The sequence below is a fragment of the Zerene cesonia genome, chromosome 10 (genome assembly GCF_012273895.1).
Source record: "Zerene cesonia ecotype Mississippi chromosome 10, Zerene_cesonia_1.1, whole genome shotgun sequence".
Classification (NCBI taxonomy): Eukaryota; Metazoa; Arthropoda; class Insecta; order Lepidoptera; family Pieridae; genus Zerene; species Zerene cesonia.
The window spans coordinates 5,932,287-5,947,401 of record NC_052111.1 but is presented as its reverse complement, the minus strand read 5'-3'; the positions used below and the strand labels follow the sequence as shown (position 1 = coordinate 5,947,401).

Genomic DNA, 15,115 nt, shown 5'->3' with positions numbered 1-15,115 from the left:
CTTTATTTTTGTATTATTTCTGCGTAATTCACTAGCATGGAGCGTTAAATTGTAAGCGAGGTTGTAATAATTGGATTTGTGAAATTGCTGTTGGATTGACTTAAATAAACTATTGTATAGCTTCTGTATTCATGTTTATAATTATTTTTGCTGTACCATAACGACATTTTGTTTATTACAAAACAAACAATTAACCTTCATTTTGTAGAGTTGGTAAAGATACGTAGAAATAATTGAAACTCGAAAATTGTTTCGTAGAGAAGGCCGGCGCGCCTAACTGTAGCGGGATTAAGTTAACCGCTCGACGCACATCGTTGCAGATTAATTATTTATGGGAGGCCCCACTGCCCGCCGGGAAGGTTTAGCTCCCAGACGTTCTCCGATTCCTCTCTCATGCAAACTACACGTCTTAAACCGAAATTGGCCGTCACTATTAAATATTAACAAATAGAATTCACGTGCGAGATATTAAAGTCGCTTTTCCTTTGACTGAATAATTTAAACGCCCTTTGTCTTCATTGTCCGTAAAGATCCCGGGTTTGCGATGACCACCTTGTCATGGCGAGCTTTGCTTTAAATCTTCTCTGCATCTTTGGCGCACGTAATCTCTTAAGTCCGACTGGCTAAGACCGAATTATATATTCGCTGTGTTTATTGAATTTCGCCTTCATACAACTTTAATATGGAATATTATACGCCTATGTAAATATCGATTCATGTTGTTTTAATCCTTAAGGCGTAGCAAAGCACGTAATATGTAGAAACCTTCTTAACCTAACAGGATTATCGTGCAGAGGCACGCATTTCAGGGCCGGATCACTCCTCACATCGCTCGGCTAAGGCACAGATTTTATTACACAAATGGGATTAATACACGAACGCACACGCTGTTACATAAGTAGGCTTCTAAATAACACGCTCGGTGCGCGCTTGTTAAACGAGGACGAGTCAATGTCGAATATATTTGTTTTGCGTTCGCATTGTATGAGATTTACCCTCAGCGGTAACGATACTTTAGCGATGTCAATTAAAATATGAACAGGAGCCGCTCCCTCAAAAAGGTCATTTGTTTGAGACAATCACCGCTCCCGGCGAGAAGTGACAAACGACGGTGCGATAGCAAACGTCTAAACCGAGCTTCTGAAGTTCTTTGACGCCAGCGAGTCGATAAGCGTGGCGTACGTATACTATTGTGGCGCTCGCGATATTTACAATGGCGTTCATTTCGCGAGTTTTCACCCAGTCGTAAGTAGGTAAATGTGTTAACGATTGACAAGGGACAGAACAAAAGACTGGGAGATACACGCCGCGTATTCATAAAGTTGCCGCAACACCAGCTAAGATAATGATCACGTTTCCTTCTTACATCCCTTGTGAAGCTCTTGCGTTTAAATTAATTACGGGGCGAAAATAGTAGACTATTAAAGTGTCATATAATTCCGCTAGATGATTTGAAGAATCTCGATAAGAAATATATATAAAGCCACAAATAATAAAGAAAATAAAAATGTTGTAATGATTTGCTTGAAATATCACTATCGTCATAAGTAATCAAGAGATAATTCTATTATGTAAGTATGTTGAGTGAGGGATAAATGGTTTCTTAATTAAAATCAGACGCGCCCTTTGACGGCTCATACAATAATTGTTAATTTTATCTCTGACGAATGGGGTGACATGGAAATAAGGATGAGGTTTACATATAATTCACAGATTAAGACATTATAATAATAAACGCTTTCGTTTTTTTATTAAAAGATTAATTTTAAATATATTCAATTATAGCTTCAATATATTACTATACTTAAATTAAACATTAAGAAATATTAAATATAATTTTTTGATTAATTCATAAATGTTTTTAAAGACTTCAAATATATTATTTAAAAATTTAAGGTTAAGCATACGGTTTGGTATTAAATATGAGTTTATGTTGCTATTGTGAAGTTAAATCTAGAGCTTAAAGTGCAATATAAACGCGAGGCGGCTTAAGCAGAGCTTCAGGTAAGCCTCAGTATGTGGCTCTAAGACTCAGGTGTCAACTTACTTTTGTAGTCTATGGTCAGCTGATAGCATAGACAAACTGCGCTAAAGTTACCATAGATTATACATATATGAAAATAAATTGCACGCATACATCAATAAATTAAATATTACAAGCAACGATAGTTATTCTTATTTCTATGTAAAAAGTCATTGACGTAACTGGGAGGGAGGTTTCACTCCAGATTCTAATAATATGGGACTAAATGACAACAATTTCCTATCAAATACAAAAATAACCACGTCTCTCGGTGTTAAAAACCCACGGAGTTATTTGTTACTAAATCAAAACCATAAAAAAGAATTGACAACGTCCTACGTTATTGGGAATGGCGTTTAAAAATAGGTATCGGGTTTTAACATCTTAATCTTTGAACTAGTAACAACAAAAAGATTATGTAATATCTCAAGGGTCAAACATGATTAGTTTAATCATTTTATGAATTTTACGGCTTATGGATATCAACAGTTTTTACGTGTTTTCGTGCCTAAAGCTGACCTTATGTTCTTTATGTAATTATTGTTTTGATAACCAAATTAACATTGTATTTGTTATGTAAACACTGATTGAATGCGTAGACTTAGTGTAAATACATTTTTATTTCGGTAATCTAAATTTATTGCTGATTATAAATTGGCTAATAAAGTTTATTTTGAATAGTTATGTTTGTGCCAAGAGATAAGACAAATAATGAAACGACTTAAAACTTCAAATCAATGATCATATTAGGCCAAATGTTAAAAAAAAACTGTCCATTAATTTAAAAAATATTGGAATGAAATTTTAAATTACCATTTTACTTATCTTATAAAATTTACTAGGTTATTCATTTTTAGTTTTGTACCTATTTCTGAAATATGTAAATTAACATAATGTTAATTTATATTAGATAAATAAATTTATATATTCGAAACAGATCAAACGGCTGCATTTTTACTCATCTAAAAATAAATTAGACTATCTCATATTAAATAAAACCCAGTTAGCTTCCATTCTATGCATTGTTTAGTTGAGAATTAGTTCGTCTGGGATGTCCAGGTGAAAGTTTTGGGGTCTGTAAGGGGATTACTGGACGGGCTTAGCTGTTAGCCCATACGTCCCTCGTTGGATACAGAGCCTTGATTTGATTTGAATTGGACCTATACTTAATAAATGAAGAAAACAGTGTGTACTTCAGCATGTAGGGAATTTCATGCATTTTATAAAATTATTTAAAAAGCAATTATAAACATTTAAATTTTTGCTCACCTTAAAGAAATGGGTCCAGTGCGAGATGGACTTGCGACAAACGACTTGAGCTTCGTACAAATAGGAAGAATTGGTCGTCCATCTAATTTATGAAGCTGCCAAACGATGTTTAACCGCAATATCTTCTAAAATGTCAAGTGTCCAACTTTCATGGTTCATAAAATATAGCCTGGTGACAGACGGTCAATGGATGGATAGACACACAGACAAATGGACATCGACATCTATAGGTAATAGAGTTCCGTTGTACCCTTTCGGTTAGGGAACCGGGCTTTTCCCGCTCATTATTTTGATCTTTAATGATTATTGTTGGTATTTATTCCTTTAGAATACACATAAGTACAGATAATTAAAAAATGAGTTTAATTTTCTGGTTGATCAATTTATTTGAAAATCGTCGGATTGATGCACATTTCGTTAATTAAAAACACTTTAGAAATTAAAAACTTTTCAACGGATTTTAAACGCGATTTATTCATTATATTATTAACCCGACGTTTCGTCTCACGTCACGTCTCCCCGTGACCACGCTCGCTGTAAAGTGTTCGAAACGTCGGGTTAATAATATAATGAATAAATCGCGTTTAAAATCCGTTGAAAAGTTTTTAATTTCTAAATGTATAATACTCGCGTGAAACCAAACACAAGAAAATACTAAAAACACTTTGAAATTATTTAATTGTACAATCATATATATTTTCGCCTTTCCGTTTCTTTCCTTTTTGTTTTTAAGTACCTCTATTCGTAAAACAAAATATTTGCCTGTGTAAAACCTGAATAAAATTCCGTGCCGATTGATGACACACTAATTACATCTATTTATCTATAGGAATGTATATAACGTCAGCCTGTCACGCATGTAGCGATTAACTGGCCATCGTATTTGCTAGGCTTCAGCATCCGTCACGCCACGATCCATCCGATCTAAATAGATCATCGCTCACGAATGAGAACTATACTCGCTAAGCCTATTGTATCCCTCGTTGTACAGACGTTATTTGTGATTTACGTGTTTATTTTATGTACGTTTTGATCGACCTATTAAAAATCTAAACAAGTATGGGCAAGAAACTAAAAGTTACTATTGTATATACGTAACTAAAGTTTGAAAACCCACAGAGCTATCGCGAATCAATCCAAAAAGTTAAAACAATAATAATTCAGATTATTTGAGAACTTCCTTCGTTTTATATAGCGATGGTTGAATGTAATTACTTTATTTATGTTTTTAAGTTCAATGCGTCGTTATTGTGTAAGCATTCTTGAATTTCTGAAATGAAGGTAATTTGTACGAATTGACATTGATAATTCTATTTTAATATTGGATATTTATAGACCACTAGCAAACCCGGCGAACTCCGTTTCGCCAATTTTCTTTGCTATAAACCTCACGGAGCCCGAGACCTTTCCAACGAATGCAAAACCGTGGAAATCGGTTCGTGCGTTCTGGAGTTATAGCGTCAGGAAGGAAAACCCGACTTATTTTTATATAGTAGATTATGTCAAATCGTGGGCAAGCGATTTAAAGTGAATTTATTATTCAGTGTCAACCTACAACAAAAAAAAAATTCATATAGTGGATCTTATTTAAGCTTTCTACTAATAGCGAAGATTAGTTTAATATGATACAATGTAAAAATTTCTTTTTATCAATATAAATGATGATAAAATTATCGCATCAGTAAATCTTTAGTATTAATTCAGTAAGAGCATTAAAATCTTAATTAATATGCTTTTTGAGTAGTATATATGTTAAGTTACATACAATATTGTATACGTATAATATGTCAGCAACTTAATTCCTTTCATCGAAGGGGAGATCGGATGAGACTTTTAAGAGGTTACTTATGCTAACTCCCAAGTTAAGTACGCACCTCTCTGCATCTTCATTGTTAATTCCTTTTTACTCAAATAAGTGATTACAATCTTTATTCGCTTTATTTATTACGTGAAGAAAATTAAATGTCGGTTTAATTATATGCTTATAGTGGGGACTATTTTGGGACTATTTTTGAATAAATAAGAGCCAATTGAATAAAATATCGTTAATTGGAATATTATAAAATATTTTTGGATATTCATATACATATGTAAATAATTATCTAAATAATGTCATCAAATATCAAGTACATGGTTTTCTAACTTTAATTTTAGATAGGGCGCTACTACGCGCCGTATGCGTAGCATCGATGGCTACAGCGTAGCTCTACGATCACTACAAACATTTTCTACTCCCCTATTAGAATAATTCACTACTCAAGTACGTATTATGTACAAAAGGTACCCCATTGTTTATACTTTGTTTTAACCAGCCAAGCCCGATTATGTATTCACACGTCACCGTCACTAAGCATAGTCGTTAAACTCCAGTTGGTGTAAAGTTTTAATTCGCATTTCGCACTACTTATACATCGGGCGCTCCTTGACATCGGCGCACGCTTTTGTTAAAGACTGAAATCTTTTTAAGAGAGCTTAGATCGGTTAAGCTTTGCAGCGAGCGAACCTAATTGCCATTTTATGTTATGCGCTAATGAACAATGTAGCGAACTAAGATGCAATTTACGGTACAAGTTCTTTGGAGGAAGATTAGCGTGTTAGTTGATATAATCCGTGCTTGTTGTTCATTGATCTATATCATCAGCTAGTTGATATAGGTTTTGTAATGGATTTGTTAGCACGTGTGTCGGCAGTTAAACGATAATTTGGACTTAAAGATTTCTAATAACAGCAATAAAAGCAATTTTCGAAATTAATAATCTCGATTATTTATCACGTAGAACCTAATATTAATAAAGTCAGTAGTTCTAAGCTACGGGATTTAACTGACCGAAGGACCGTCCGACCCCGCGACTAAATCACAACTAATCCATATTAAAGCATAGGTGCTAACCTGAAACTACCCTCCAAATCTCATCGACTAAAGAACTTGCTCGAAAACTATTGAAAGTTACATTATGAGATTAAAACCCATCGTATTCTATTTTGACCCTAGATCTGGATGAATTATGTGATTAAAACTGTATCGTATTAAATTCTCATTTTATGTTTACTGCGAATATTTTGGATATATGGTTTGTAATATTTTCATCGCTTATTAATACTGAAGCGAAATTATATTATATGCTAGCTGGATGCATAAAATGATTATGTTAAATGTTTATATTGTTTTTATGCCAACGCAAACAGCAAAAGAAAAAAAAACAATTTTAAAAGCCTCAGATTCTTTTTTCATAATTTTAATGCATCGGCGTAAAAATGCAGCGAACCAGCAAGAACTATTTAATATCGCTGAAGAAAGACTCTCAAAGTGACGGTAAAAGCATTGGCCGACACAAAGCGATCTACAGACGGCTGCTTCGACAGAGTACAAGGATTAATTATTATTTTAACATTTCACTCTTTAGGTTTTTTAACGCTGCCATGAGCAAGTCAAAAGCATTTTCGCTTGAGAAGTTACTAAATAATTAATACGCTTTCTTGACGACAGTGTTTCGACGTCTTCCGAAGATTTTTCAGGCAGCGAGAAAACTTTTACGTGATGTTTTTACTTAAGTTGACCATGGACGTCCTACTTCATCGCGCACTACGTAAAATATTATTGAATTAAATATAAATAACTCACATTATTGATCAAAGGTTACGGTCTTTAAATAATTCTTGATATGTTCACATCTCAGTCTTAAAATTTATAATTCATATTCTATTAAAGTTGAATAGAATCCAATATTAATGTTTCCTTATAATACACTATGGTGTATTCAACAAGGTTTCCTGTGCGTAGATAAGAGTAGAAGTATGAAACACATGAAGTTTTATAAGCTTGCCCTACGATAAAATATACTTATTTATCCTTTATGTAAATTGATTGAATTACATATATTGTTTTGATTGTTATAGGCAAAACCCTACCAGTTCATTGCGTGGTGGAAGCAGTGTCCTCACTAGAAGAGGGAGCGTGGCGCCGCCGGGCGGTGGTCGAAACAGATAGCTACGTCATCATCCCTGCTGCTACCGCCTTTCATGAGCTGGTGCCTGCTGCTATGATGCGGCTTGGGTACCCTCATGAACTGGCTGCATCTGCTAAAGGTAAGCTTTTATCAAATACATAATAATAATAGAGGCCATTCTTAAGCATCGTTACACTAACATCGTTCCTTAGAAGCCTTAAATTCACCGTCGTATACTATTTTCAATTGCAAATAGGCAGTTATTTTAAGCACATGTAGGATAGCGAGAAAATTCTAACAAATCGATGTGTATCGTAAAAAACGTAAGACTTCTAAAAGACCGGGTATTATCCTTCTGGTGGTAACTGATTTTTATGGAATGAGATAATCATAAATCGTCTATTGATATGTTTATATGCATATAGCTACATATCAAAAAATATTTTAGATAAAACTAAATGTAATTGACCCATTATTTTAGGTTAAGGCTGCAATATAAAGGGAGAAAAAAAGAAATAATTAATTGCTCCTAAATGCATAAAAAATTATTATACTTTTATTATAATCAGAAAACATTCTCCGGATCATAAATTTCCCATCTTATGTTTGTTATTTTTTACATTCTTTAATTATCTGGTATTCCACCAGGATCCGTAGTCATAAACAACTGGAAGCCACTGCCCTTCGAGCGCATATCAGACGGGCCACTTGCGACCGTAGGAGAGGTGTTGGGTGAACTGACAACGGTGGCGACCCTCAGGATCCAGCTGCTGCGACCACGGCCGACCCCACTGCAGGACATTAAGGACAAGCTGCTAAGATTACTGCTGGTGCAGAGCAGACCCTTGCTGATGTCCACTGGGTGTCCGTTGGATGAGGTAAGTTACTACTGACTATTGCTTGTCGAATGCTGACAATACATATTGTATTTCACTTAGTACACAATACGTTTTTAATTGACAATTAAACTAGAATATAGTAACAAATACAAATTAAAAGTATATCAATCCGAAACCTTCAATAAATTGCATTGTATTACTTTAATTGCTAAAATTGTATTTCGCAAGACAATCGCAAAATAATCAGATCAGACAGCTAAATTAGCGACGATGTAAATACACAATAAATTCAGCGTATTATCTAAACATCTGTCACAGCAAATAATATCAATCGAGGCATTAAAACCAACTCTTAACGACAATGCTATCGCGCTACACTGGGCTGAGCCAGATTCCCACTGTCCTGGTGATGTTACGTTTTAATACCTGATTGTAACCCCGAGACAGAACAATAAACCCCCTCACCCCTAAACATCCCCCCTCATTACCGGGAAATTCATTGTTTTCATATTTAAGCCGGCTACTGAATAGTCCTCCATTACCAATTGAAAATATTCGTGGTTATGTACAAATCATTTTGATTCTGCCAATAAACTTATATATTAACACGAGAACGATACGTTAATGTTATATATTTTATCATTGAAACTTAATATAACAACTAAATATATAATTGTTGGGAAAAATATTTAAATTAGGTAGATATAAAAATAGTGAAATTTTAGAAAAACAGTTTTAAATATAATTTTTAGTTTTATAGCATTGAAATGCTTTATAAATGAGAAATTTTGAAAGAATAGAAAAAATTTGATCACGAGGCAGGATTCGAACCTGTTTTATATTTACCTTCTCAACAGTTTTAAATATTTAAAATATGACATTGTATCTGACATCTGACATTGTATATGACTAAAATATTGCCATTATAAAGTAATAAAACAAAATGAAAATACGATTTATCGATTTTTAAAGAAAATTCTCCTTAGGATATCCTAATTCCTAACCACACAAAATTGTCAAACAAAATAACAACCCTTCACCCCGAATAGATTATTTTCCCAGAATATAACTATGAGTTCCGCGTAAATTTTCTGCGTTTTCCAACCAATGAAAACGCAATTATCGTAACCGTTATTCAATTAGGACCACCGCTACAATAACAATTGGAAGTACCGTAAGTCGTTGTATTTTAAGTCCTCTTAGCAATTTCGACTTCGCGTCTCAAACATACAAACGATGCTCATCGCGAGGTCGGATTTTAAAGATGGAGACAGATTATCAAAGTCTTGTTAAGTAGGCTCCCGTGTATTTGGGGCTCGTTATAATTTACACGCTGTCTAAGTCCTTGCTAATAAGGATCAGGGAAGAAGCGATGTTTTCATATTCTTCCTTTGTAACAAGATGTATCGGAATATTTAATATTGTTATTTTGTTAGTATTGTTTGTGAATTGTGAGAACTTAATATTTATAATCTACAATAGCCCAACGACTCAGTGTTTTCCAATTCTTGTAATAAAAACTTATCTTTGTTGTAAAATAAATATAAGTTTAAATCTCCCTTTTCTATAATACTTTCAACTGATATACACTTATTGTTTCCTCATTTTTACTGATTCAATTAATCGGAGTCGTATCAAATGAATAATTGATAAAATGAAATCGATCAAGTGCGAGTCGGGCTCATATCTCTAAAGGTTCTGCACAAATAGAAAATTAGAAAAAGATAGACGGACAAACAAACAGAAAGAAGGAATAGTATCCCTTTTTGTAAAGTCCACAATTTGCATAGTGATTGTGATTTCAAGTCGTACATATTTCGTATTACCTTTTTTTAAGACATTCTAGAACAATATTTTGTTTACTTCGATCACATGTTTTAATCAAATAATAAATCCCCATTTACAAGCTTCGCGTGCTCTTCCAATATATTAGCTTGATACAAGCGGGCCCGATCCCTCATCTTACCACCTTGAGTTAGAGCGAAAGAGGGTTAAAAGGAGTTTTAGATGTACGAACGCTTTTGATCTTATTAATACCATAAAATAATGCTTTATAATCTTATTAAACGCGAGGTTAGCGTTCGAGGCGCGCCCTCGTCTGACACGATTCGGGTTTGAGATTTCAATTTAGCGTTTTCAGGGTTAAACTTAATTGACAGATAATTACATTTCTTAAAAATTGTAAAACAATATCAAAAATATTAACCAGGAAAACATAAAACCAAGGACTTGCAAGTTGTTAAGCGATAACAAATAAGTCAAAGGAAACCTCAATGAGGCGAGATAATCAAAGACATCGTTCAAAGTTAGCAATAGCTAAACGCCAGATGAACTCCGACTCTATGATATTATGGTAATTTATCGCGCCAATTTGCGCTACTTCCATTTCCATTCGCAACAAACTTTTACAACGCTCTCGAGAACTGTTTGAATTAGCATCAAGAGATGAATTTGATAAACGTTTCTTAATGATATCTCGGAGAAGTGTTATCTCCTCTAATTCTGACAGGTGTAAAGTAGCATATATAAACAGAATGAAATTAATATCAGATAAGACTAAGCCTATTGTGTTCTAAGTTGTCCTTAGTAACTACGAGTGTATCAAGTGATGTTCGCAATCACACACCGAATTACGTACCGAGAAGATTACACATGACAGAGTTATCAAGGAGGCGCCAGCTCCCGTAAATCTTACATGTATCTAAACCAGACAATATCTGAAAGCAAATATGACCGCACTATTTAAAAACACAAAACAAAGAGGCGGATTAACGCATCACTGTGGCTAGCTGCTAATGCCTTTCAGGTTGACATGAATTAACACAAATCTGATGCAATACTTGAGATCTGTTTAACTTACGTTTCATTTGGCAATGCATAGACACACGTGCAAGGCCAACAACTTGCTTCACAACGTCGGTAATCACTGCCATTGTACAATGTACATGTAATCTACTGATATGAGCAGATTTTGCTTGCATAACTGTAAAGCTAAACATCTGTATTATCTTAAAAGATATATGATTGAATTTCCCCGCCTGAATAATTAATTCATAATCAAATAAGGGTGTCAAGATATATTAAATACATGGTTATATAATTAAAACAAGGCTTTGAATGGGAAAATCTCTCTATTTATTTATTGTCTTAAACGAGTTGAGTTGAGAGTGTACTTTTCAATCTAGATACCGACGAAACATTTTAGTACAACCACTTAGTTACATGGTATGCCGGCGTTTAGTTAAGGCATTGTAGGTGGATGCTAATTATAAAGACGCCCTTCCCGCTCATTGTTTTAGAGCAAACCATGATTGAAGTTTCGGCGGCGGCGAAGGAGTGATGCGTACTAACCAGCGAGTAAACACCTCGCATCTGCACCTAGTCGGCCGCTGGCGCATGACACATACATTAACAGCCGGCCTAATATTTTCATAATCTAATGGCAATGTTCTGAGAAACAATGCTCGCTGTTTATTCAAGCAATTATCTCCGTATCTGTTATTGGTTAGACTGACCTCTTTAAACCCATCTAAAATTGTTTGCGGTTTCTTTTTCTTTTGTTTGTCTTGTACAAACATCGGTATGGGTAGCGTGAGACTTGATATATTTTTTATTGTTATAGGTGACATTGGCGCAGATATGCAGAGGACAAGACAGAACACCAGGGCCACACAATTTACACGAACCCACAGAAGAGACTCGTCGCAAATTCGAATCTTGGTGGAGTGCACAAGTGTCTCCTCGCCCCCCGCCCTTCAGTCCTCGGCGATATCCTTCACCAGGACCAAAAAACAGATCTCCAACCCTAAATGCAATGCCGGAACATTTACACCCAGCTCTTCAAACTGTTCAAAGTCAATATCCAACTCAAAAAACTAGAATGAGAACGAGTTTCGATCCAGAGCTAGAATTACCAAAACTGCAACGTTGGTTCGCTGAAAATCAGCATCCCAGCAGACAACAAATACAACAATATGTCCGGGAATTGAATAATCTGGAATCAAGAAGAGGCCGAAAACCGTTGGACATTAATAATGTCGTATACTGGTTCAAAAACGCAAGAGCTGCACAAAAGAGAGCCGAATTGCGCAATATAGGTGGATTAGGAGGGCACCTTGGCATTAATGGCTTCAATAGTAGAAGTCACAGTCCTTCAAATGGATCGCTATTGACTGGCAATGATAATTATTCACCCCACGATCATAATAATTTATTAAAGAGTCCCATGCAGCTCTCTGGAAGCCCTGGGCGTTACCCAATGTCAGTAATGTCTGAAGACAATTTGTCTAATGCTGGGTCGGATCTGGAAGATGACGGCGTTGATATGAATACTGATGAAAGACCTGATAGCCCGGACGCTCCACTATCACTCATAACTACTAGAAAAAATAATAATGAAAATGAAAAAGAGGAAGTATCTAAGGAATCACCAAAGCCTCCAGATATAATAAAGGTAAAATTCACATACGCATCATTTATACTAAGCAAATAAGTACAGTTAACTTTAAGTCTGTACCAAAAAACGCTTTATAAAATCACAACATGATTTCAAGTTCATTTTTTATAAGCATATTCCTTTTTTACAGGTACATGACATCAAACAAGAGCCACGAGATTTATCAAAATCTGAGCAGATGCAATCACCACAACGATCGCCTGCAAAAAACAGTGACAGTTCGCACAACAATAACAACAACAACAATGATGACGAAAATGGGGTCGGCGACGAGCAGGACCTCGCGTCTGATGATGAAGTAGTTCAAGAACGTCATTACAGACCTGCATCTCCACACCTCGATCGCTTACCGTTTCCCATGGTCCCCAACCACCCAATGTTCAGCCACGGGATTATGTATATGAGCCAATACATGAGTGGCTTTCCTGGAGTTGGACCGGTTCCTGGCGAAGGCGCTAGTGGATTGAACCTCGCTTTAGCGGGAGCTTCTGACGAACGCCGCAAACGCAATCGGACCTTCATAGACCCCGTCTCTGAGGTCCCTGTTCTAGAACAGTGGTTCTCCATGAACACGCACCCGTCACACAACTTGATTCTTAAATATACCGAGGAGTTAAACAGGATGCCCTATAGGCAGAAATTTCCGAGGCTCGAATCGAAAAATGTTCAGTTTTGGTTCAAGAATCGCCGGGCTAAATGCAAGCGTTTGAAGATGTCACTGTACGAGCCGACTTCACCGGGACATTATGGGCATCCGGGACACCCACACGCTATCGCGGAAAGGAAAATGGTCTGAACCAATATGATTGTATAGAAAATTGTTTGACTATTCAATGTTAGCCAATAACCGTGACATCATTTTAGAAAGACTGAAGAACCGTTGATGGTGTGTAGTGCCATGTTAGTATTAATGAATGTCGCATCTGTGCATCCTGTAACGTATTACAGAAGTCTTTAAAACATAGGTATTTAGTAACCGTAAGCTATATTGCTTCTTAGAAAATATTGAAAATCATATTATGGAAATTAATATTGATATTTAAGTACTTCGTACTCAATGTGAAAATCATTTTCCCTTCGTCACATCATAATTATGAATTTGAATCTCAAAATATATTATGTACTATAATATTATCTCGCGTTTGTATATAAGTAGCATACTTTTTATTTATTAAAGTTATAGAAATTGTAAAACATAGTATCTAAAAGGTGGATAATCTCATCATTTTGTGCTTATGTAGTTGGTACTTATCTAGGTGAACATAAAAATAATTATAAAAAAAATGTATAGAAAATAATGAGTCAATAAGATATGCTTTAGAATTATATCGCACATAACTGTATATTATGTTCTATATTATAGTATAATTGACTTTCTTGTTCGTTAGTGTCTACAAAGTTATAGAATACGCACATTCCTTATTTTTGTTAAGTAATACTCAATCCAAAGATTGATTAGAATAAAGTGTACTAAACCAAACTCATACCCATAGATACTTGTCTTACCGGCCCAAATAATAAAAAGTAGCAAAGACCTGTACATTATATGCAATATACGCTTAAAATTGACAAAAATGTAACCTAGTCTGTTCCAAGTATAAAGTGTACTTTTCCGTAGCATTCAAATAAGAAATACATCAATTAATTATTTTAAAGTGAGACAAGTTATGAACTGTTACAGTATTTACGCATTTATAAAACGAGGCTGTTTTTTCGCGCAGTTTCATAAAATATTGTTTTATAGTTTTAAAAGAAATAGAAGTAAAAATTTAAATTGTTTTGTTATTTCGATGTTATGCTTGTTTTGTGAAGCTGTGATGGTATTTCCAAATAATTGTAAATATTTTATTAATGTTATAAGATTATTGTAAAGCTACGTCATTAGGCTCACAACAAAAGCATTTATGGCTTGTATAATTGAGTAATATCGGCTAAATGTTTATTCCATTCAATTATATAAACGAAAGGTTTATTGAATATATTACGTATGATACTGACACGATGTTATTTTATTGAATCCTTTACAGTATAGAAATTAAGTAAAGTACTGAATGGTGCATACGAAATTATAAACAAACAAACAATTACCTAAAACACTACTCTAGTCTGAATTTTTTTTTTCGTGACATAATCGGGCATCTGAGCTGGTGGTTTGCCTGATGGTAAGTGATCACCACCGCCTATGAACATTCGCATTACTGAATTATACTGATATTAACTGCAAGCATGTATTTTATACATACTTTTTATAAGCAACGACGTGACTTGTTAAAACAAATCGAATTACAAATGATTTTAAAATCTAGATCACTTCTCTAACTGGCTGGAGTCTGTACTTTGAATTATCAGCACGATTGTACCACATAGATGACTCATAGGTATTTATTTATTTGAGGAATTAAAGACTCGAATAAAGAAAATCCTTTATCACTAATATAAATAAAAACATTAAAACTTTGAATCCATTGCACGCTTTTGAAACGCCCTAGAATAAATGTCACATAGACTTCTTGAAATTATTACGTAGTTTTAAGTAGGTTAAATTTGGGTCTCGAGATTATTTGGTTAAATAATTAATTAC

General features: G+C 34.6%; 1 protein-coding gene across 1 annotated transcript in view; it reads left to right on the top strand.

Moving 5' to 3' along the window:
• The window catches only part of LOC119829595, a 60,079-nt gene extending 45,550 nt beyond the window's left edge, over positions 1–14,529 (top strand). The window contains exons 3-6 of the mRNA XM_038352177.1: positions 7,190–7,378; positions 7,888–8,117; positions 11,701–12,531; positions 12,665–14,529. Coding sequence (XP_038208105.1) covers positions 7,190–7,378; positions 7,888–8,117; positions 11,701–12,531; positions 12,665–13,330 — 1,916 coding nt within the window. The 3' untranslated portion in view covers positions 13,331–14,529. The remainder of the gene's footprint in view (positions 1–7,189; positions 7,379–7,887; positions 8,118–11,700; positions 12,532–12,664) is intronic.
• Positions 14,530–15,115: the final 586 nt, after the last annotated feature.